Source organism: Pleurodeles waltl, chromosome 4_1 (assembly GCF_031143425.1).
Source record: "Pleurodeles waltl isolate 20211129_DDA chromosome 4_1, aPleWal1.hap1.20221129, whole genome shotgun sequence".
In the NCBI taxonomy this organism is placed as follows: Eukaryota; Metazoa; Chordata; class Amphibia; order Caudata; family Salamandridae; genus Pleurodeles; species Pleurodeles waltl.
Window position 1 is genome coordinate 288,709,600 of NC_090442.1, and position 23,820 is coordinate 288,733,419.

General features: G+C 47.4%; 1 protein-coding gene across 1 annotated transcript in view; it reads right to left on the reverse strand.

Moving 5' to 3' along the window:
* Nucleotides 1-23,820, reverse strand: part of ZFC3H1 (zinc finger C3H1-type containing) — a 715,283-nt gene that overhangs the window by 492,456 nt on the left and 199,007 nt on the right. The window contains exons 14-16 of the mRNA XM_069228345.1: nucleotides 11,559-11,690; nucleotides 10,821-11,372; nucleotides 10,212-10,321 (exon numbers count right to left, since the gene is read on the reverse strand). Coding sequence (XP_069084446.1) covers nucleotides 10,212-10,321; nucleotides 10,821-11,372; nucleotides 11,559-11,690 — 794 coding nt within the window. The remainder of the gene's footprint in view (nucleotides 1-10,211; nucleotides 10,322-10,820; nucleotides 11,373-11,558; nucleotides 11,691-23,820) is intronic.

Consider the following 23,820-nt stretch of genomic DNA (forward strand, 5'->3'; position numbering starts at 1 on the left):
GGCTCCCAGGGCACTCCAGGACAAATGGAGTGGCCCTTACCCAGTACTAGAAAGGAAGAGTCAGGTCACCTACCTGGTGGACCTGGGCACAAGCAGGAGCCCCAAGAGGGTGATCCATGTGAACCGCCTTAAGCTCTTCCATGACCGGGCTGATGTCAATCTGTTGATGGTAACAGATGAGGATCAGGAGGCAGAGAGTGAACCTCTCCCTGATCTTCTGTCATCAGACCCAAAAGATGGCACAGTAGATGGAGTGATCTACTCAGACACCCTCTCTGGCCAACAGCAAGCTGATTGTAGGAGAGTCCTACAACAGTTTCCTGAACTCTTCTCCTTAACCCCTGGTCAGACACACCTGTGTACCCATGATGTGGACACAGGAGACAGCATGCCTGTCAAGAACAAAATCTTTAGACAATCTGACCATGTTAAAGAAAGCATCAAGGTGTAAGTCCACAAGATGCTGGAATTGGGAGTAATTGAGCGCTCTGACAGCCCCTGGGCTAGCCCAGTGGTCTTAGTCCCCAAACCTCACACCAAAGATGGAAAGAAAGAGATGAGGTTTTGTGTGGACTACAGAGGGCTCAATTCTGTCACCAAGACAGATGCTCATCCAATTCCAAGAGCTGATGAGCTCAGACAAATTAGGTGCTGCCAAATTCTTAAGTACCTTTGACTTGACAGCAGGGTACTGGCAAATAAAAATGGCACCTGGAGCAAAAGAGAAAACAGCATTCTCCACACCTGATGGGCATTATCAGTTTACTGTTATGCCCTTTGGTTTAAAGAATGCCCCTGCCACCTTCCAAAGGTTGGTGAATCAAGTCCTTGCTGGCTTGGAGTCCTTTAGCACAGCTTATCTTGATGATATTGCTGTCTTTAGCTCCACCTGGCAGGATCACCTGGTCCACCTGAAGAAGGTTTTGAAGGCTCTGCAATCTGCAGGCCTCTCTATCAAGGCATCCAAATGCCAGATAGGGCAGGGAACTGTGGTTTACTTGGGACACCTTGTAGGTGGAGGCCAAGTTCAGCCACTCCAACCCAAGATCCAGACTATTCTGGACTGGGTAGCTCCAAAAACCCAGACTCAAGTCAGGGCATTCCTTGGCTTGACTGGGTATTACAGGAGGTTTGTGAAGGGATATGGATCCATTGTGACAGCCCTCACTGAACTCACCTCCAAGAAAATGCCCAAGAAAGTGAACTGGACTGTGGAATGCCAACAGGCCTTTGACACCCTGAAACAGGCAATGTGCTCAGCACCAGTTCTAAAAGCTCCAGATTATTCTAAGCAGTTCATTGTGCAGACTGATGCCTCTGAACATGGGATAGGGGCAGTTTTGTCCCAAACAAATGATGATGGCCTTGACCAGCCTGTTGCTTTCATTAGCAGGAGGTTACTCCCCAGGGAGCAGCGTTGGAGTGCCATTGAGAGGGAGGCCTTTGCTGTGGTTTGGTCCCTGAAGAAGCTGAGACCATACCTCTTTGGGACTCACTTCCTAGTTCAAACTGACCACAGACCTCTCAAATGGCTAATGCAAATGAAAGGTGAAAATCCTAAACTGTTGAGGTGGTCCATCTCCCTACAGGGAATGGACTTTATAGTGGAACACAGACCTGGGACTGCCCATGCCAATGCAGATGGCCTTTCCAGGTTCTTCCACTTAGAAAATGAAGACTCTCTTGGGAAAGGTTAGTCTCATCCTCTTTCGTTTGGGGGGGGGGTTGTGTAAGGAAATGCCTCCTTGGCATGGTTGCCCCCTGACTTTTTGCCTTTGCTGATGCTATGTTTACAATTGAAAGTGTGCTGAGGCCTGCTAACCAGGCCCCAGCACCAGTGTTCTATTCCTAACCTGTACTTTTGTATCCACAATTGGCAGACCCTGGCATCCAGATAAGTCCCTTGTAACTGGTACTTCTAGTACCAAGGGCCCTGATGCCAAGGAAGGTCTCTAAGGGCTGCAGCATGTCTTATGCCACCCTGGAGACCTCTCACTCAGCACAGACACCCTGCTTGCCAGCTTGTGTGTGCTAGTGAGGACAAAACGAGTAAGTCGACATGGCACTCCCCTCAGGGTGCCATGCCAGCCTCTCACTGCCTATGCAGTATAGGTAAGACACCCCTCTAGCAGGCCTTACAGCCCTAAGGCAGGGTGCACTATACCATAGGTGAGGGTACCAGTGCATGAGCATGGTACCCCTACAGTGTCTAAACAAAACCTTAGACATTGTAAGTGCAGGGTAGCCATAAGAGTATATGGTCTGGGAGTTTGTCAAACACGAACTCCACAGCACCATAATGGCTACACTGAAAACTGGGAAGTTTGGTATCAAACTTCTCAGCACAATAAATGCACACTGATGCCAGTGTACATTTTATTGTAAAATACACCCCAGAGGGCACCTTAGAGGTGCCCCCTGAAACTTAACCGACTATCTGTGTAGGCTGACTAGTTTTAGCAGCCTGCCACAAACCGAGACATGTTGCTGGCCCCATGGGGAGAGTGCCTTTGTCACTCTGAGGCCAGTAACAAAGCCTGCACTGGGTGGAGATGCTAACACCTCCCCCAGGCAGGAATTGTCACACCTGGCGGTGAGCCTCAAAGGCTCACCTCCTTTGTGCCAACCCAGCAGGACACTCCAGCTAGTGGAGTTGCCCGCCCCCTCCGGCCAGGCCCCACTTTTGGCGGCAAGGCCGGAGAAAATAATGAGAAAAACAAGGAGGAGTCACTGGCCAGTCAGGACAGCCCCTAAGGTGTCCTGAGCTGAAGTGACTAACTTTTAGAAATCCTCCATCTTGCAGATGGAGGATTCCCCCAATAGGGTTAGGATTGTGACCCCCCTCCCCTTGGGAGGAGGCACAAAGAGGGTGTACCCACCCTCAGGGCTAGTAGCCATTGGCTACTAACCCCCCAGACCTAAACACGCCCTTAAATTTAGTATTTAAGGGCTACCCTGAACCCTAGAAAATTAGATTCCTGCAAGAAGAAGGACTGCCTAGCTGAAAACCCCTGCAGAGGAAGACCAGAAGACAACAACTGCCTTGGCTCCAGAAACTCACCGGCCTGTCTCCTGCCTTCCAAAGAACTCTGCTCCAGCGACGCCTTCCAAAGGGACCAGCGACCTCTGAATCCTCTGAGGACTGCCCTGCTTCGACGACGACAAGAAACTCCCGAGGACAGCGGACCTGCTCCAAAAAGACTGCAACTTTGTTTCAAGAAGCAGCTTTAAAGAACCCTGCAACTCCCCGCAAGAAGCGTGAGACTTGCAACACTGCACCCGGCGACCCCGACTCGGCTGGTGGAGAACCAACACCTCAGGGAGGACCCCCGGACTACTCTACGACTGTGAGTACCAAAACCTGTCCCCCCCCCGAGCCCCCACAGCGCCGCCTGCAGAGGGAATCCCGAGGCTTCCCCTGACCGCGACTCTCTGAAACCTAAGTCCCGACGCCTGGAAAAGACCCTGCACCCGCAGCCCCCAGGACCTGAAGGACCGGACTTTCACCGCAGAAGTGACCCCCAGGAGTCCCTCTCCCTTGCCCAAGTGGAGGTTTCCCCGAGGAAGCCCCCCCTTGCCTGCCTGCAGCGCTGAAGAGATCCCTTCATCTCTCATTGACTTACATTGCGAACCCAACGCTTGTTCTAACACTGCACCCGGCCGCCCCCGCGCCACTGAGGGTGAAATTTCTGTGTGGGCTTGTGTCCCCCCCGGTGCCCTACAAAACCCCCCTGGTCTGCCCTCCGAAGACGCGGGTACTTACCTGCAAGCAGACCGGAACCGGGGCACCCCCTTCTCTCCATTCTAGCCTATGTGTTTTGGGCACCACTTTGAACTCTGCACCTGACCGGCCCTGAGCTGCTGGTGTGGTGACTTTGGGGTTGCTCTGAACCCCCAACGGTGGGCTACCTTGGACCAAGAACTAAGCCCTGTAAGTGTCTTACTTACCTGGTTAACCTAACAAATACTTACCTCCCCTAGGAACTGTGAAAATTGCACTGTGTCCACTTTTAAAACAGCTATTTGTGAATAACTTGAAAAGTATACATGCAATTTTGATGATTTGAAGTTCCTAAAGTACTTACCTGCAATACCTTTCGAATGAGATATTACATGTAGAATTTGAACCTGTGGTTCTTAAAATCAACTAAGAAAAGATATTTTTCTATACAAAAACCTATTGGCTGGATTTGTCTCTGAGTGTGTGTACCTCATTTATTGTCTATGTGTATGTACAACAAATGCTTAACACTACTCCTCGGATAAGCCTACTGCTCGACCACACTACCACAAAATAGAGCATTAGTATTATCTCTTTTTGCCACTATCTTACCTCTAAGGGGAACCCTTGGACTCTGTGCATGCTATTCCTTACTTTGAAATAGCACATACAGAGCCAACTTCCTACAGCTACCCTGCACTTACAATGTCTAAGGTTTTGCTTAGACACTGTAGAGGCACAGTGCTCATGCACTGGTGCCCTCACCTATGGTATAGTGCACCCTGCCTTTGGGCTGTAAGGCCTGCTAGAGGGGTGACTTATCTATACTGCATAGGCAGTGTGAGGTTGGCATGGCACCCTGAGGGGAGTGCCATGTCGACTTACTCGTTTTGTCCTCACCAGCACACACAAGCTGGCAAGCAGTGTGTCTGTGCTGAGTGAGGGGTCCCCAGGGTGGCATAAGATATGCTGCAGCCCTTAGAGACCTTCCCTGGCATCAGGGCCCTTGGTACCAGGGGTACCAGTTACAAGGGACTTACCTGGATGCCAGGGTGTGTCAATTGTGTAAAACAAAAGTACAGGTTAGGGAAAGAACACTGGTCCTGGGGCCTGGTTAGCAGGCCTCAGCACACTTTCAATTCAAAACATAGCATCAGCAAAGGCAAAAAGTCAGGGGGTAACCATGCCAAGGAGGCATTTCCTTACAGTTGGTAGTTGTAAATACCCAAATTCTATGACCTTGGGAGCCAAATCGCCAGATTGAGTGTTTTGGGATTCGGATGCCTGATCTGCCCTTTGTTTTGTGTCAACAGATCTGGCCTATTTAAGAGCTTGGAGTGTGGTACTACGGACAGGTCTAATAATGTCATGTACCAAGGCTGATGTGCCCACTTTGGCGCTAGGAGTATCAGATTGAGTGTGTTTTGATGCAATTTGTTGACTAGAAATGGAATGAGAGGGAGAGGAGGAAAAGCGTAAGCAAATATCCCTGACCAATTGATCCATAGAGCATTGCCCTTGGATAGGGGATGTGGGTATCTGGATGCGAAGTTTTGGCATTTTGCGTTTTCGCTGGTGGCGAACAGATCTTTGTCTGGTGTTCGCCATTGTTGAAAGTATTTTTGAAGTACTTGAGGGTGAATCTCCCACTTGTGTGTCTGTTGATGATTTCTGCTGAGAACATCTGCCAATTGGTTGAATATCCCTGGGATGTATTGTGCTACCAGGTGAATTTGGTTGTGTATTGCCCATTTCCAAATCTTTTGAGTTAGGAGGGAGAGTTGGGACGAATGTGTCCCTCCCTGTTTGTTTAGGTAATACATGGTGGTCGTGTTGTCTGTTTTGATCAGGACATTTTTGTGAATGAGGAGAGGCAGAAAAGCTTTGAGTGCTAGTAAGAAAGCTAACAGCTCTAAGTGATTTATATATAGCGGTTTGTGTTGGGCATCCCATTGTCCTTGGATTTTGTGATTGTTGAGGTGAGCTCCCCATACAATCACCGATGCATCTGTTGTAATTATGGTCTGAGGCACAGGGTCTTGAAATGGCCGCCCTGTGTTTAGATTTGTGTTATTCCACCACTGAAGGGACAGGTATGTTTGGCGGTTTTATCAACACTAGATCTTGAAGTTGACCCTGTGCTTGTGACCGTTGTTGTGCAAGGCACTGTTGCAAGGGCCGCATGGTTAGTCTTGCATGTGGAACAAATGCAATACATGATGCCATCATCCCTAATATTTTCATGACAAATTTGACAGTGTACTGTTGATCTGTCTGTATTGTGCTATTATATTCTGGAATGCTTGTATTCTTTGCCTATTTGGACTTGCAATCGATTTTTGAGTATCTAGTACTGCCCCTAAATACTGTAGTATTTGGGCAGGGTGTAGTTTTGACTTTTGGTAATCTGAGAACTCTAGCGTGTGCAGGGTCTGTATTACATAATGGGCATTGTTTTGACACTGTGTATGACTGTTTGATTTTATTAGCCAATCGTCTAGATATGGAAAGACATGTATGTGTTGTCTTCTTAGGTAAGCTGCGACTACCGCTAGGCACTTTGTGAATACCCTTGGAGCTGTTATTCCAAAGGATAACACCTTGAATTGATAGTGCTTTCCTTGAATGACAAACCTGAGATATTTTCTGTGAGCAGGTTGGATGGGTATATGAAAATCCGCATCTTTGAGGTCCAATGTTGCCATGAAATCGTGTCGCTGAAGTAGTAGGATAACATCCTGTACGGTTACCATATAAAAGTGTTCTGACAGGATGTAAAGATTGAGGGTCCTGAGATCTAATATTGGCCTTGAGGCGCCATCCTTTTTGGAAATGAGGAAATACAGTGAGTAAACTCCTGTCCTTAATTGATTTTGTGGCACTGCTTCTATTGCTTGTTTGAGTAATAGAGACTTGACTTCTTCCTGTAACAGAGTGATATGGTCTGTGGATAGTTTGTGTGGTTTTGGTGGAATGTTTGGTGGAGTTTGTATCAATTCTAGGCAATAGCCATTGCGGATAATTGATAATACCCAGTTGTCTGTGGTAATGTTTAGCCAATTGTGGAACTGTTGCAGGCTTCCTCCCACAGGGGAGGAGTGGACTGGAAAGGAAAGGCACAGGTCACTGTTTACCTTGTTGTGAGGCTTGTTTAAGTGTTTGATATTTTCCAGTGCTTCTGGGGTACAGAATATGTGCTTTTAAAACCACCTTGGTGGTATGGAGGTTGGTAGGCCGACTTTGGCTGTGATGTGGATGCCTCTGCAGTTTGAGCCCTAAATCTACCTCTAAATTGGGGCTTTCAAAAGGATCCCCTGTATTGTGTGGTATATAGTGCACCCATCGATTTTGCGATGTCTGAATCCTTACGAATTTCTTCTATAGCAGTGTTGACCTCTGGGCCGAAAAGCTGTTTCTTGTTGAATGGCATATTCAACACTGCCTGTTGGATTTCAGGTTTGAATCCTGAGTACCTAAGCCATGCATGCCTCCTTATGGTTACAGCAGTGTTGATGCTTCTGGCCGCTGTGTCTGCTGAGTCTAGGGCAGACCTAATCTGATTGTTAATGATTGCTTGCCCTTCCTCCACTATCTGCTGTGCCCTCCTTTGCTGTTCTTTGGGGAGATGCTGGATTATGTCTTTCATCTCGTCCCAGTGGGCCCTGTCATATCTTGCCAACAATGCCTGTGAGTTGGCTGTTCTCCATTGGTTGGCTGCCTGAGATGCCACCCTCTTTCCTGCAGCATCAAACTTCCTACTCTCATTGCCTGGTGGGCGTGCATCACCCGACGACTGCGAGTTTGCCCTCTTTCTGGCAATGCTTACCACTACTGAGTCTGGAGGTAGTTGCAGGATCAGAAGGAGGTGGCTTATATTTCTTTTCTACTCTAGGAGTAATTATTCTTGCCTTTATAGGCTCGCTAAATATTTGGTCAGCATATTTTAGCATGCCGGGGAGCATAGGGAGCGACTGAAACGTTGCATGCGTGGAGGATAGTGTATTAAATAAAAAATCATCCTCTAATGGCTGTGTGCATGGTGACCTTATGATATGCTGCCGCCCTAGCTTTCACTTGATTGTAGCTTGTACCATCCTCTGGTGGTGAAGGCTTGGCGGGATAGCAATCTGAGTTATTGTCCGGAATGGGGTCTGGATCATAAAGATCCCATGGGTCCACATTGTCCTGCTGCGAATCGAATGAGTGCGATGGTGACTGCATGGGTGTAGGACTGGTAGGAGGAGAGATATGTAGATGTGGAGAATGAGGAGGAGAAAATTGAGGAGGTGGAGAGGTCTTTGTTTTTGCAACTGTAGCTGGAGGCATGTAGTGTCCAATTCCTCCTAAAAGGCTCATTTCCTCTTTTGGTTTTGGAGGAGGTGCAGTTAAAATTCTGCCAGTTTCTTTATGGATATGAATCCTGACTTGCCTTTCATCCATTACTTTCATGATTGGTTGCATTTGTGATTCCTCCTCAGTAGATTTATGGCTTTCTCTAAGTGTTTTTGAAAGTCCATGCTCCTCACTTGGTCTTTTCGGCTCTGAAGCTGGCTTCTTCGGTATCGAAAAAGATGGGGTAGAGGTTGGTCTCGGCTCCGAAAATGATTTTCAAGATTTGGACTCGGAAGAGTGGTGTTTGCTCGGTTCGGAGACGGAGCTTCGGCTCGAATCAGATGGCTTCAGAGGAGTGGCCTTTTTCGGTGCCAAACTGGTGGGTTGGTCACAGAGTGTCTTTTTTCGGGTCAGGCCATGGCTTTCCAGCAGTGGCGTCCCCAAGGCCTTATGTTTGGGTTTAGATGGTACAGGGGCAGGCGTACTCACGTGCTGTCCTGCCGTGACCGGTCTTGTCCTCTTCAGAATCCTGGTAGGAATCGGATCCTCGAAAGGAGACTGCGGTCTGCATGATCTCTTCCTCTTCGATGTCGAGATGTTCGTAGCTTTTTGATGCCATCTCGAGCCTCTGTGCTCTTCTGTCCCTGAATGTCTTTTTTGACCTGAAGGATCTGCAGGCCTCGCTTACAGAATAGGGAGCCTGAATACTTCTGTTCCTGGATTACAGTTGTATTGTGCTGAGGTTATAAACTTGTTACGAGTTACCCCACTAAATGACTGATTAAATCCCTGAATTAAACCATAATGTCTCCTGTCCTACTGACTTGGAGCAAAGAAGAGCACACCATCTCCGCACTAGATAACAAGGACTGAAGCACTATGTTCACTTTCAAATGAAAGCTGCATTACTATCTTATCTGCTAGCGTGCCTTCTACCACAAGCATGTTTTAACTTCTGCTACATATCCTAAATGTTAGAGAGACTGCTGTAGAGTTGTACCCCTACTAGTAACATTCTCAGGAAAGTATACTATTGAGGTAGCTCAGAGGTTTAGATTGGTGTAGATATTTTAGAATAACTTGCAGATTATACGTCTTAATCCTCAGAAGGTCACTCACCATTCTGCTGATTTAAGAATGGCAAAACCAGTACATTTACATATTGTAATATCAAAAGAACTAGGCAGTGCACACCCCAGTGCTGAGTGTGGTTTCTGACTTAACCATTAAAAGATTTTTTTTGTTTATTAAATAACTATCTGTTTTATCTTGTTACATTTATTATAATACCTTAATTGGCTTCACCCCAATTATTTTCAGGGAGAAAGATAGAGGTACCCCTGAGGCCGGGCTTACATCTCAAAACCCGCCAAACTGTAACAAGATGGCCTTTAAGAGAATAGTAACATTTTCTGAATCATCAAAAAGATTTGAACAAAAGAGTTTTCTAAGATAAGACTCATAAGGTGTGTTGCAAAACGTGTTTTAGTACAGGCAAGGCTCGTAGGGGTACCTTGATTAAATTAGTCTCTCTAGTCAGAACCCAGAGCAATTAGGGTAATGTTTCACATCCCCTGTCTGGGCTTCTTGGTGGAAGAAGAGCACCTCAGGAAACAAATTGTCATTAGCATACAATTCTAGAGAGGGGCTCTGGCCTATCCAGGTGCAGGGCTTACTACAAAAAACATAGTAAGCTTAGATAAGATAAGATCTTAAACATAATTAAAATAACAAACAGTACATCATTGAAAAAAAAAAAAAAGAAACCAAAAGATGGGGAATATCTACAAACAACAACTTAAGTAAAGGCTTCAGAATAGGGGGCTCCTTAAAACTTTAAGGGCTGTCTGCCCGAAGTCATGGGAAGAAAAAAACTAATGTCCCCAGGTACTGAAGCAGAGGTTGAAAAGTGTCTGCTAATCAGAAAATTCCATAAAAACCAGATGGCATAATAGCATTGCTTGGGTGTAGTGTCAGTTTCAATTGTATCTATATTATCCAGAAATGACCAGGTTATCAAGGTCTGGCATAGACTAACTATGGAGGTAAGGAAATTACAAGTACCATTACTCAGCTTTTTAGCAGCCACTAGATGTATACATTAACTAGCTCACAAGGCCACTTCAACACTGAATAGGAGAAAAAGAAAACAGCATACCTGTACGATTTAAAAAACAGGAGGGGGCTATGATAGGGTCCAAAAGGAAAAGGCTTTATTTCATTATGCTTGGTGTGCGCTGTAACAATATCCATGTTTAGAGAAATTTCCTGGGAAAGAATAAACAGCTATTAAATACAAACAAAGGAAACATTTACGTTTGGAATAAAGCAATTGTGTGTCACTCATGTTCAGTTCTAGCAGACTACATTGCTACTGTAACCTTGACCCAATTACGTATTCAAGTGTATTAATTATTTTAGTCAATTAAGAATAAATGGGTAAATTATTACTACTATTACCATTAAAAATGTACTAACTCTGGAAGAGAGATATGAAAAACATTTCATTTTTCCTTTACTAAACTTAGACTATCAAACATCCTTTAAAGGAAAAGAAAAACCACTTTCAAAAAACTCTAATGGGAGCCCATCTACTGTTAAATATGGTAATCTAGAATCAAACTTCAGTGCTTTCAGTAAACATCAAAATGTGCAACAATCTTCACAGTTAATAGCATTATGAATGCCGCAGCAATAAACTAGAGCATCAGGGCTCAAAAAACAATATAAAGTTCAAAACAAAAGATTAAAGACAAAGCACACTTACCTTTCCACACAAATGTTTGTCCGACAATGGCACTGTCAGGGAAAGGCTTTTTGCCAACAACTCTTTCAGACTCTCCGCTTTAGCATGGAGCTTCTTAAGTTCACTGATATTCAAACCATGAAACAGTTCTGGTGTTTCCGATGCTTTCTTAGCAGGTTTGCAAATAGCTTCTTTGTTAAGCACAGTTTCTGTGTGCTTTAGATTAGGCTTTGTGAAAGAGGTGGACTCTCGAAAAGACCGTCGTCGCTCTCTGGTTGAGGTAGAAAGTACTTCATCATCCATATCATTTTCTTCAGTGTCTATAGTAATCTTGTCTTGTGTGAGGTCATGAAGTGAAGGTTGGGGAAGTGTAAAAGCAGGCTCCTCAAGGACTGGACTTTCAAGTGGCAATTCCTTGGTTTTCAAAGCTTGAGTCTCTTTCAGTTTCTGAATCTTTAGAGCATACTCATACTCCAATTTCTGTAACCGTTTTTTCTCCAAAGCGATTAATTCAGCTGCATTCTTTTTTGGACTCGACGCAGGAGAGTGATCCACTTTAAAGATTTTATTTGGCTATAGAAACAAGGGTACATCATGACACTTTAGTCACCAGCATTTTAAGGCATTTGATTTGAGCTTATGTAACAGATTTTATAAACCAAGTCTTCCATAAATAATTCATAAGCAATCAAAAAGCTTTTTTTTTTCCACATAAAGTGCTTCCTGAAAACAAACGGTTTCAGGTGTCAATTAACTTACCCTAACATTATCTTGCTCCTGTTTTCTTTTTCCAATTTCCTGGCTGGCCACGGCTTTTGCACGAGCAAGCTCTTCACCATATTTTAATGCCAGTGATTTCTTCACTAATACACGTTGCTGGACTTTGTGTATCTGAAAACAGAAAGTAGTTAGAGTACTACTGTTCCCTTTGGTGTTCTAAAGGCCAGGAAAAGCATTAATGAAGGCAGATTAGCAGTGTACTTTAAATGTTCTTCATTTCAAAAAGTTATACCTCAGCATCAAAAAGCTATCTTGTCTAAGGCATACAAGCCCCCCATCCCCTCAAGCAACATAGGTGGAGAGTAATTTAAACCAGATGATTTTGCATCCTAGGTGGCGTCAGGCCCTCCACTCAGTCTCTCACTCAGAGAGTTTGCTATTGATACCACGAGTAGTAGAGATAGGTAGTGCAGGAAGCTGGCCTGGTGTCAGCACCTACGGTGTTTATTACCATACACAAGGTCCAGGTATCTCCGGTTAGTGAAGTGTAGGCAGTGTCTAGGAGGCCAGGGTTCTCTAGAGGTAGTTGTGGATGAGCAGCCAAGACTTATCTAGGAGACATGCAAAGCTTATGCAATACCACTACATTCACACAGCACTAACACACATGAAACAACCAAACGGCGTTACAAAAATAAAGGTACTTCATTGTGGTAACAAAAATACTAAAATACTGTATAGGTAATACCCTAACTGAAGGTAAGTAAACACTCTGTTATATACACATTAACAATCAGTAAAAAGCACAGAAAGCAATAGGCATTGGTAAAAGCAATAGCGAATAGTGAGAGCCATAGGGAAGGGCCAAACCATATACTAAAAAAGCAGAATGTGAAAGTGTAGGAAGTTGGCTCTGTATGCAGTATTTCAAAGTAAGGAATAGTATGCACAGAGTCCAAGGGTTCCCCTTAGAGGTAAGATAGTGGCAAAAAGAGATAATTCTAATGCTCTATTTTGTGGTAGTGTGGTCGAGCAGTAGGCTTATCAAAAGGAGTAGTGTTAAGCATTTGTTGTACACACACAGGCAATAAATGAGGAACACACACTCCGAGACAATTCCAGGCCAATAGGTTTTAGTATAGAAAAATATCTTTTCTTAGTTTATTTTAAGAACCACAGGTTCAAGATTTACACATAATACTTCAAATGAAAGGTATTGCAGGTAGGTACTTTAGGAACTTTGAATTAGCAAAATAGCATATACAGTTTTCACATAAATCACATATAGCTATTTTAAAACTAGACAGTTCAATTTTCAACAGTTCCTGGGGGGAGTAAGAGTTTGTTAGTTTTTGTAGGTAAGTAAACCACCTACGGGGTTCAAGTTTGGGTCCAAGGTAGCCCACCGTTGGGGGTTCAGAGCAACCCCAAAGTTACCACACCAGCAGCTCAGGGCCAGTCAGGTGCAGAGGTCAAAGTGGTGCCCAAAACGCATAGGCTTCAATGGAGAAGGGGGTGCCCCGGTTCCAGTCTGCCAGCAGGTAAGTACCTGCGTCTTCGGAGGGCAGACCAGGGGGGTTTTGTAGGGCACCGGGGGGGACACAAGTCCACACAGAAAGTACACCCTCAGCGGCACAGTGGCGGCCGGGTGCAGTGTGCAAACAAGCGTCGGGTTTTCAATAGAAAGCAATGGGAGACCAAGGGGTCTCTTCAGCGATGCAGGCAGGCAAGGGGGCGGCTCCTCGGGGTAGCCACCAACTGGGCAAGGGAGAGGGCCACCTGGGGGTCGCTCCTGCACTGGAGGTCGGATCCTTCAGGTCCTGGGGGCTGCGGGTGCAGTGTCCCTACCAGGCGTCGGGTTCTTGGAAGCAGGCAGTCGCGGTCAGGGGGGAGCCTCAGGATTCCCTCTGCAGGCGTCGCTGTGGGGGCTCAGGAGGCTCAACTCTGGCTACTCACGGTCTCGCAGTCGCCGGGGAGTCCTCCCTGAAGTGATTGTTATCCACAAGTCGAGCCGGGGGCGTCGGGTGCAGAGTGCCAAGTCTCACGCTTCCGGCGGGAAACGCGTGTTGTTTCAAAGTTGCTTCTTTGTTTGCAAAGTTGCAGTTTTTGGTGAACAGAGCCGCTGTCCTCAGGAGTTCTTGGTCCTTCTAGATGCAGGGCAGTCCTCTGAGGCTTCAGAGGTCACTGGTCCCTGTGGAAAGCATCACTGGAGCAGTGTCTTTAGAAGTGGGGAGACAGGCCGGTAGAGATGGGGCCAAAGCAGTTGGTGTCTCCGTCTTCTCTGCAGGGTTTTTCAGCTTAGCAGTCCTCTTCTTCTTAGGTTGCAGGAATCGGAGTTCCTAGGTTCTGGGGAGCCCCTAAATACTGAATTTAGGGGTGTGTTTAGGTCTGGGGGGTTAGTTGCCAATGGCTACTAGCCCTGAGGGTGGCTACACCCTCTTTGTGCCTCCTCCCTGAGGGGAGGGGGGCACATCCCTAATCCTATTGGGGGAATCCTCCATCTGCAAGATGGAGGATTTCTAAAAGTCAGAGTCACCTCAGGACACCTTTGGGGCTGTCCTGACTGGCCAGTGGCTCCTCCTTGTTTTTCTCATTATCTCCCCTGGACTTGCCGCCAAAAGTGGGGGCTGTGTCCAGGGGGTGGGCATCTTCACTAGCTGAAGTGCCCTGGGGCATTGTAACACGAAGCCTGAGCCTTTGAGGCTCACTGCTAGGTGTTACAGTTCCTGCAGGGGGGAGGTGTGAAGCACCTCCACCCAGAGCAGGCTTGGTTTCTGTCCTCAGAGAGCACAAAGGCTCTCACCACATGGGGTCAGAAACTCGTCTCTCAGCAGCAGGCTGGCACAGACCAGTCAGTCCTGCACTGAACAACTGGGTAAAATACAGGGGGCATCTCTAAGATGCAATCTGTGTGCATTTTTAAATAAATCCAACACTGGCATCAGTGTGGGTTTATTATTCTGAGAAGTTTGATACCAAACTTCCCAGTATTCAGTGTAGCCATTATGGAGCTGTGGAGTTCGTTTTTGACAGACTCCCAGACCATATACTCTTATGGCTACCCTGCACTTACAATGTCTAAGGTTTTGTTTAGACACTGTAGGGGCATAGTGCTCATGCACCTATGCCCTCACCTGTGGTATAGTGCACCCTGCCTTAGGGCTGTAAGGCCTGCTAGAGGGGTGACTTACCTATGCCACAGGCAGCGTGAGGTTGGCATGGCATCCTGAGGTGAGTGCCATGTCGACTTAGTCATTTTCTCCCCACCAGCACACACAAGCTGGCAAGCAGTGTGTCTGTGCTGAGTGAGGGGTCCCTAGTGTGGCATAAGACATGCTGCAGCCCTTAGAGACCTTCCCTAGCATCAGGGCCCTTGGTACCAGGGGTACCAGTTACAAGGGACTTACCTGGGTGCCAGGGTTGTGCCAATTATGGAGACAACGGTACATTTTAGGTGAATGAACACTGGTGCTGGGGCCTGGTTAGCAGGGTCCCAGCACACTTCAGTCAAGTCAGCTTCAGTCAAGTCAGCTTCAGTATCAGGCAAAAAGTGGGGGGTAACTGCAACAGGGAGCCATTTCTTTACAGAAAGGCATTCCCCTACCAGATGAAGTGGAATCAGTAGAGGGGAGATGGAGGAACTAAGAGCCCCAATAAGTTAAGTACCAGGGTGACCCCAGCAACCAGGAGAAAAGAGTTAAGTACCTGGTTTTCCCGAAACCTAACATGAGGAGTTTGGAAAAGGATTGTGCAAGACCAAGACAAGACTTGAAGAAACCAAAGGTGGAACCTGACAGAAGAGGACCTGCAAAGGAAGGGCACCAAGTCCAGTTCGGAGTGTCCGGTGTTGGCACCAAGTCAGTTGATGCTCCTTTGTTCTTGTTTTTAGCATTTCTTTAGGGCCTTCTTCTGTAGTCCAGTTAATCTGAGGTCCTGGTATCAGGGGGTCCCCGAAATACTCAATTCAGGGGGGTTGAGTGAAGGGTAGAAGTCAATGGGCTAGTTACCCCTGGGGTCACTACGCCCCCTATATGATCACTTCTTGTGGGAAGTGGACATAACCCTGTCCTAGAATTCCTAGGTATGTTATCTCAAAGATAGCTAGCATTGAAAAATCATGTCCACCTCAGGGCTGGTACGAGCCTGGAGGTGGCACGCCTACCTGACTAGCTAATTTATCTCAACAAAGAGAGGGATAGGGAGGATTAAAGGTCCAGTGTACGTTCTCCCAATCAGATTAGTCAACAACAAAAAGTACACTGTTCCTGGAACTGGGGGGACGATTTAAGTTTCAGGAGCAAGAGCCCTCACACACCCAGATGGGTGTCATGCTTCATCATCGGGAAGCTCCTCGTCAGACCGGAGGTGCAATATCTGACGGGCTCCCCTTTCGGGGAGCCAAGTGGGCTCTGGGCTGGGGGTGTCTTCCTCTCCTGTGAGAGGAGCTAGATATGCATTTCAAACGGCAGCAGCCCTTTGAGGCTTCCACCTTAGGAATGCTAACCAGCAGATCATCCTGTGGGAGGGGAACAGGCTATAGTTCTGGGCCTCCTGAGACAGAAGAGTAGGAAAGTAGCCGCTTTCTAGCTTGGTTACCCCCACCTTTGGACAGTTTGACAGCGTGTTTGACTGTGTCTACTGGGATACTGCTAATCAGGACTCTCTCCCTTAAACTATGGTTGTTGAATACTGGTAACCCAGCTTTTCACCCCAAATTGTCATACTGGTGCCCTCTTGTAAGTCCCTAGTATATGGTATCTAGGTACCCAGGGCATTGGGGTTCCAGGGGATTCCCATGGGCTGCAGCATATCGTTTGCCACCCATAGGGATCCCATGCAAAGGCTTCTACAGGACTGCCATTGCAGCCTGTGTGAAAAGGTGCATGCACCCTTTCACTGCCATTTACACTGCACCAGGTCACATACAAGTCATCCATGTAGGAGGCCCTTCAGCCATAAGGGCAGGGAGTAGAGTACCTGTGTGTGAGGGCACCCCTGCACCACGACCTCCAGGACCATTTTCCCAGACTTCTTGAGTGTGGGGACGCCATTTTAAGCGTGTACTGGACATAGGTCACTACCTATGTCCAGCTACCTAATGGTAACACGAACATAGGCATGTTTGGTATCAAACATGTTGGAATAATACCCCAGGGCTTTTGCAAGCATTGGTTGTATGATTCCATTCACTCTAAGGGCTCCGTAGAGGAGCCCCCAGTTTTGCAATTCCAGCCTTCTGAGGTTTTCCAGGCAGTCCCAGCTGCTTCCACCTCTCAGGCAGGTTTCTGCCCTCCTGTTGCTCGAACAGCTCAAGCCCAGGAAGGCAGAACAAAGGATTTCCTTTGGGAGAGGGGTGTTAAACCTGCCCCCCTTGGAAATAGGCGTTACAGGCTTGGGAGGGGTAGCCTCCCCAAGCCACTGGAAATGCTTTGAAGGGCACATATGGTGCCCTCCTTGCATAATCCAGTCTACACCGGTTCAGGGACCCCAAGTACCTGCTCTGCCACGAAACTGCACAAAGGAAAGGGGAGTGACCATTCCGCTGTCCATCACCACCCATGGGATGGTGCTCAGAGCTCCTCCAGAGGGTCCCTGGGTTTTGCCATCTTGGCTTCCAAGTTGGCAGGGAACTCTGGTAGCATCTGAGTGGCCAGTGCAAGCAGGTGACATCAGAGCCCTCCCCTGATAGGTGCTTACCTGTGTAGCTGACTAATCCCCCTTTCAGGGCTATTTAGGATCTTTCTCTTGGGTAGTTCTTCAGATTCATATTGCAAGACTCCAGCAGGGATCCTCTGCATCCTTAACTTCACCTTCTCACCAAAGAAACTGCATCTGGACCCTCCGGGAACTCTACAAACTGAAACAAAACAGCAACAAAGACTGCTTCTGCAACATTGTATCTTCAGCTCCTGCCAGCAACTGCAACTGTTTTCCAGTCATGCATCCTCAGTGGACAGCCTGTCTGCAGCCTGCACCAGACGAACAAAGGAATCTCCCTTGGAGAGAAGGAGTCACTCCCCTGCTTCAGCAGGCACCTCTCTTCATCCACGACCAGCAGCATGGGTCCCCTTTCCTGACTAGTTGCATGGATCCAGCATTACAGATGGTGGACTGAAGTGGTCCCGACTGTCCTGACGTCCTACTGTCCAACTTTGATGGAGGTAAAAACTTCCCTCCCCACACAAGATGTAACCCCGTGCACCACGTGTTTTGAAGTTGCCATGGTTAGTTGGCATCTTTCCACGAAGTTCTTTGTGCAGCTCCGGCCCCCAGCACTCACCCCTAAAACGCACAGCTTCCTGCGTGGTTCTCCGGCGGCGTGGGACCCTTTGTTGTAGTGCTGCGTGGGCCTCCTTTTGCACCTTCTTTGTCTCAGTGTTCTGGGACTCCTGTGTGCGCTGCCTGGTCTTCTGAGGGATCTCCGAGTTGCTGAGAGCCCCCTCTGACTCACACTCCTCGGTAGAGTCCACCAGGTCCCTCCTGGTCCCAGGCAGCACCATTTTCGGCTAACCCTGAGCTTTGTGTGTGCCAAGGCTTGTTGGCAGAATCCAGTGACGCAAACCAGACTGCAATCATCCATCCAGCATGGGACATCTTCTGCACCAACCAGGAACCCGCATCCGTCTTCTTGGGTGCAGTACTGACTTTTCTTCACTGGTGGTTCTTCTTTTGCACCTTCATCCGGGTTAGCAGGTGCTCCTGTCCTCCCTGGACTCTTCAGTTCTTCTTGGACTTGGTGCCCTTATTCTACAGCTCTTCAGGTCCACGAATCCACTATTGGTGTGTTGCAGTCTCTTCTGGTTCTTGCATTATCTTCTTTCTCGTGTTGTGTGTTCTAGGAAGGTTATTGTGATTTAATCCTGCTTTCCTGGGCTCTGGGTGGGTTCTATTACTTACCTTTGGAGTTTTCTAATACTCCCAGCACCCCTGTATACCCTACACTTGCCTTGGTGGGAAACCAACATTCACATTCCACTTTCTTAGTATATGGTTGGTGTTCCCCTAGGCCCATTTGTAACTATTGTGATTTTCTCTATTTGCACTGTTTTCTAACTGTTTCTACAGCTATTTCTGCATTCTAGTGTATATCATTTATGTATTACTTACCTCTTAAGGGAGTATAGTGTCTATAGTATTTTTGGCATTTGTGTCACCAAAATAAAGTACCTTTATTTTTGTAACACTGAGTATTTTCTTTAATGTGTGTGAGTACTGTGTGACTACAGTGATATTGCATGAGCATTGCATGTCTCCTAAATACGCCTTGGCTGCTCAGTTACAGCTACCCTGAGAGCCTGGCTTCTAGACACTGCCTGCATTTCACTAATAAGGGATAACTGGACCGGGCAAAAGGTGTAAGTATCTTAGGTACCCCACTACAAACCAGGCCAGCCTCCTACAAGAAGTGTAGGAAGCTGGCTCTCTATATGGTGCACAAAAAAAGAAGTACACCATGCAGAAAGTCCAGTGGACCCCAATTGCTTTGCAGAGGCGAAAGTAGATGGGACCAACGCTTTATTCTGTGGCAGTGTGGGCAAGCAGTTTGGCTTATCAGAGGGTAGTGCTAAGCATATTTTTGTACTCCGAGGCAATAAATGACACTCAAAGCATAAATGTGAGACCAAATTAGAAAAAAAAACATTTTATGTGCGTTTCAAACCCAAGAATTTAGTAATCAGGTAAGTAGATTTTCAAGCATAAATATTTTGCAGATTAAAAAATCAACACTTGGTTCAATTTTTCAGTTCAACAAAGTTAACCTATGGGAGCAGGGGCTGAGCACAATGCTTCTTTCAAGGTGTGAAATGCCTTTTTACAGCTCACTGTCAAGCTTACCTTTTTGAGCATATTTCTAGAGGTCAGTTATGTGAGAGGTGCCACGATGGTGCCATACCCTTTCAATCAATCAATCAAGTAATTTCTTTAGTGCATTACTCACCCGTTAGGGTCTCAAGGCGCGGGGTGGGTGGCCGGTAACTGCTCAAAAACCCATGTTTTAAGGTGCTTTCTGAAGGTTAGGAGGTCCTGGGTCTTGCGTACCTTGGTGGGGAGGGAGTTCCAGGTCTTGGCGGCGAGGTGCGAGAAGGATCTGCCACCAGAGGTGGTGCATTGAATGTGGGGGACTGTAGCGAGGTCGGCGGAGGGGAGCTGTCGAGTTGGTATGTGGAAGTTTACTCGTTCGCTGAGGTAGGCCGGTCCAGTGTCGTGGAGGGCTTTGTGAGCGTGGACGAGATTTTGAAAACGATCCTTTTGTTGAAGGGCAGCCAGTGTAGGGATCTAAGGTGGGTGGATATGTGTTCGTGGCGACGGAGGTTCAGGATGAGACGTGGAGCTGTTCATGTTTTACTGCTGCTTTGGGGTGTAGGGAAGCACCCCGTGTCCTGGTGGTGGTGGCCTTCTCCCACGCAGGAAAGACCTAGAGGAGCCCGCGTCAGCCTCTTGAAATGCACACATGAGCCCGACCTGGATGGTGCCCCGGGGCATTAGCGGGCACATCTTGCTGCTGAGAAATCACTCCTGCAGCCCGGGCGGGCGCGACAGACACTGGCTGCCAGAAACCGGGCCTGCCTGGACGGCTTCAAGACTGTTGAGCAGGCCCCTCCTTGGCCGCCGTGCCCTGAAATTTGCCAGCACCGTTCTCCCTAGTCTCCTCACCAGCTTCAGAGGAGCCAGTAACCACAGCCTGCCCTCCTGCCTCTGTCCTTTCTCCCTGGGGCAAGCAGGAGGGACATTGTGTTTGACAGTACATCCCCCGCCGCTTATGAGAGGGCAGTGCAATTGGGGAAATTCACTGGTGTACTTCAAGGCAGAGTGCTCCCGGATACCGCCCAAAGCCTCTGAAGGAACCGGTTTTCGTCCAAGATGTCCTTCATGGCGGCACATGCAAGGAAAGCCTGGCCAGGAGGGGGAGATTACTGTAGTAACATGAGGGGACACACCTCCAGACATTGTAAAGACTGGAAGGGCTCTGTACGCACTCCATAGGTAAGCAGTGGTTCCAAGGAGGAAGTTGCACAAGTAAGCAGTCGCACTGAAAAGAGCAAGCGCTGTATGGTCTGATTGGGGCAAGGAGGATCCATAGGGGCCTCCCCACTGTAGTGAGAAACCCTATGTGCGCCTCCAGATAATAGCAGCATCTCCTTGGGGGCATTTGGATTTATTGCTTGCAGGGTGGAAAAGGAACCCTTGACGGAGGCCCCGCCCCTGCTGAGCCTTTAATCTCCCGTAACTACAGTGATAGGAGCGTCTGGAGCTCCTCTGCTGGGTGTGGTGCCTCATTTCTCTCAGCGTATAACTCCTAATAGAAGCGCAAAACACGCTGTAATATCCGTAGGAAGGTGCCGGGAGGGGGCCCGACCCAATGCATCCCCCAGATACGTTTTATGGCCTCACAAACCTAGTATGCTGTGTACTATGGCCCGCACTAACTCATTGTGCCCTGTTACTGTGTTGTAATAGGTGCCATTACGGGGTCTACAGTACATCCATTGGGAGGGAGTCTTTTGTGATGACACATGCAGTGGGGAGATTCAGCTTCTTATATTTGCATTCATGATCATGTCTTGGCATTCATGCTAATGTGTTAATGACGACGTGCATTTTTGGCGATGACAACCTGAATAACGCTTGTGTTGCAGAATACCACTAACCTATATGTTTATCTGACTACTGCTTGTCGCAGAGTACTAGTAACCTGTGTGATGTTCTGACAACTTAGTGGAATTAGGAGAACCTTTGGAGTGCCATCTGTCTTGCCACTGGCTTGACAGGTTACACAGGAGCGACAAAACTCCTTTGAGTGCATGAAGTCATACAACCAATACTGACAACAGTATTGGGGTATGATTCTGAAATGTTTGATACCAAACATGCCTTGGTTCTGAGGTACCATTATGTAACAGGACATAGGTAGTGACCTACGTCCAATACAAGCATAAAATGGAGTCCGCGCACTCACAAAGTCTAGGACAATGGAACTGGAGTTCGTGGGGCACCTCTGGTAGTGCAGGGGTGCACTCACACAAAGGTACGTCCAGGAGGGCCTGCCATAGGGCTGACTTAATGACCTGTAGTGGAAAAGGATGTGTGCACCCTTTCACGCAGGCTGCAATGGAAGGCCTGCTGATACACTTTGCATGGGCTCCTCATGGGTGGCATAATACATGCTGCAGCCCATGGGGATACCCCAATGCCCTGGATAACAAATACTAGGGACTTACATGGGGGCACCAGTGTGCCAATTGTGGGGTGTAAGTAACAACAGTGACCAAGTTAGAAAGGAGAGAGCATATTCACTGGGGTCCTGGTTAGCAGGTTCCCAGTGAACACATTCAAACACAATGACAACAGGCAGAAAATGGGGGTAGCCATGCCAAGAAAAAGGGTACTATCCTACACCGGCTGAGCAGGTCTGCAAGGTTGTGGTCTGTCCCTGGGAGATATTCTGCCAGAAGATGAATGTGGTGATGGGCCCATTTCCAAATTGTTTGTGTTAGCTAAGACAATTGGAGAGACCGTGTCCCCACCACCGTGTTTTTGTAAATAGTACATTGCTGACATATTGTCGGTACGAGCTAAGACAGATTTGTGCATTAGGTGAGGTTGGAATCCTTTCAGGGCTAGAAACACCGCCTGAAGCTCTAGAAAACTGATGTGTTTGGTATGGAAATTAGGTTCCTAAGAACCCTGTACTGTGAGGTTGTTGAGATGAGCACACCATTCTGTGAGGGAGAGATCCAAGGTGAAAACTATTTGGAGAACAGGGTCTTGAAAAGGTCTCCCTTTCAGTAGACTGGTGGAATTCTACCAGAGTAGAGAGAGATGTAAGCTGGATGGTCTACTACTAGATCCTGAAGATGATCCTGAGCTTGCGACCATGGACGTAAGAGACATTGTTGCAGTGGACACATATGTAGCCTGACATGAGGTACAATGGCAATGCATGATGCCATTATGCATAGAAGACTCATCATTGTTGTGACTTTGTTATTCTCATTGATCTGAAATGGAAGAATTTCTTCCATTTCATCCAAGTGTGTCCTATCATATCTTGCCAAAAGTGCTTGTGAATTGGCAATATGCCAAAGGTTTGCTGCTTGTGTGGCTACTCTTTTCCTCACTACATCAAGCTTTTTGCTTTCTTTTTGTGGAGGAGAACCTCCAGTAGCTTGACTATTTACATGCTTCTAGCTGTGGTAGTGACAATTGAATCTGGTGGGACCGGTGTCCTAATATAAAATGGACAAGCTAGAGCTGCCTTATATTGGTTTGTCTGCCCGTGGTGTGATAATGTGTGATCTCATAGGTTCCTTGAAAATGCCTTCAACGTGTCTTAGAATACTCGGCAACTTCGGTAAATACTGTATGTACCTATGTGTTGCAGTGAGGGTATCAAATAAGAAATACTGCTCTAATGTATCCTTATGTAATTGCACATTATGGTAGACTGCAGCCTTAGCTGTAGCAAGCTAATACCCTCTGGTGTCCTCCGGAGGGGAAGGCTGAGCAGGGCAAAGATCTGGGTCGGTATCAATAAATGGATCTGTATCATAAATCCCAGGGGTCTGCTTCATGTGGTCTTTCCCTACATCCTCCTTCCTGCACACAAATGAAGCCTGTGGTGTGTAATCATCTCCAGTATGAGAAGTAGGTGACAGAGGAGGGGTTGGAGGAAGTGGAGATGGAGTAGGTGGTGGAAGAGAGGGTGCTATATCAGAAGGCAAAGCTTTTTTTATGTGGCTGTAAGGAAATGCCTCCTTGGCATGGTTACCCCCTGAATTTTTGCCTTTGCTGATGCCAAGTTATGATTTGAAAGTGTGCTAAGGCCTGCTAACCAGGCCCTAGCGCCAGTGTTCTTTCCCTAAAACTGTACCTTTGTTTCCACAATTGGCACACCCTGGCATCCAGGTAAGTCCCTTGTAACTGGTACCAAGGGCCCTGATGCCAGGGAAGGTCTCTAAGGGCTGCAGCATGTCTTATGCCACCCTGGGGACCCCTCACTCAGCACAGACCCACTGCTTGCCAGCTTGTGTGTGCTGGTGAGAACAAAACGAGTAAGTCGACATGGCACTCCCCTCAGGGTGCCATGCCAACCTCACACTGCCTATGACATAGATAAGTCACCCCTCTAGCAGGCCTTACAGCCCTAAGGCAGGGTGCACTATACCATAGGTGAGGGCATAGGTGCGCCTTAGGCCTATAGCAAGTAGTTGTTTGTTAGCCAATTGATATGCAGTAATAATACATGAAACTATCCATCTAGATATGGTTCGTTTCGAGGCTGCCTCTCCTGTTCTCAAAT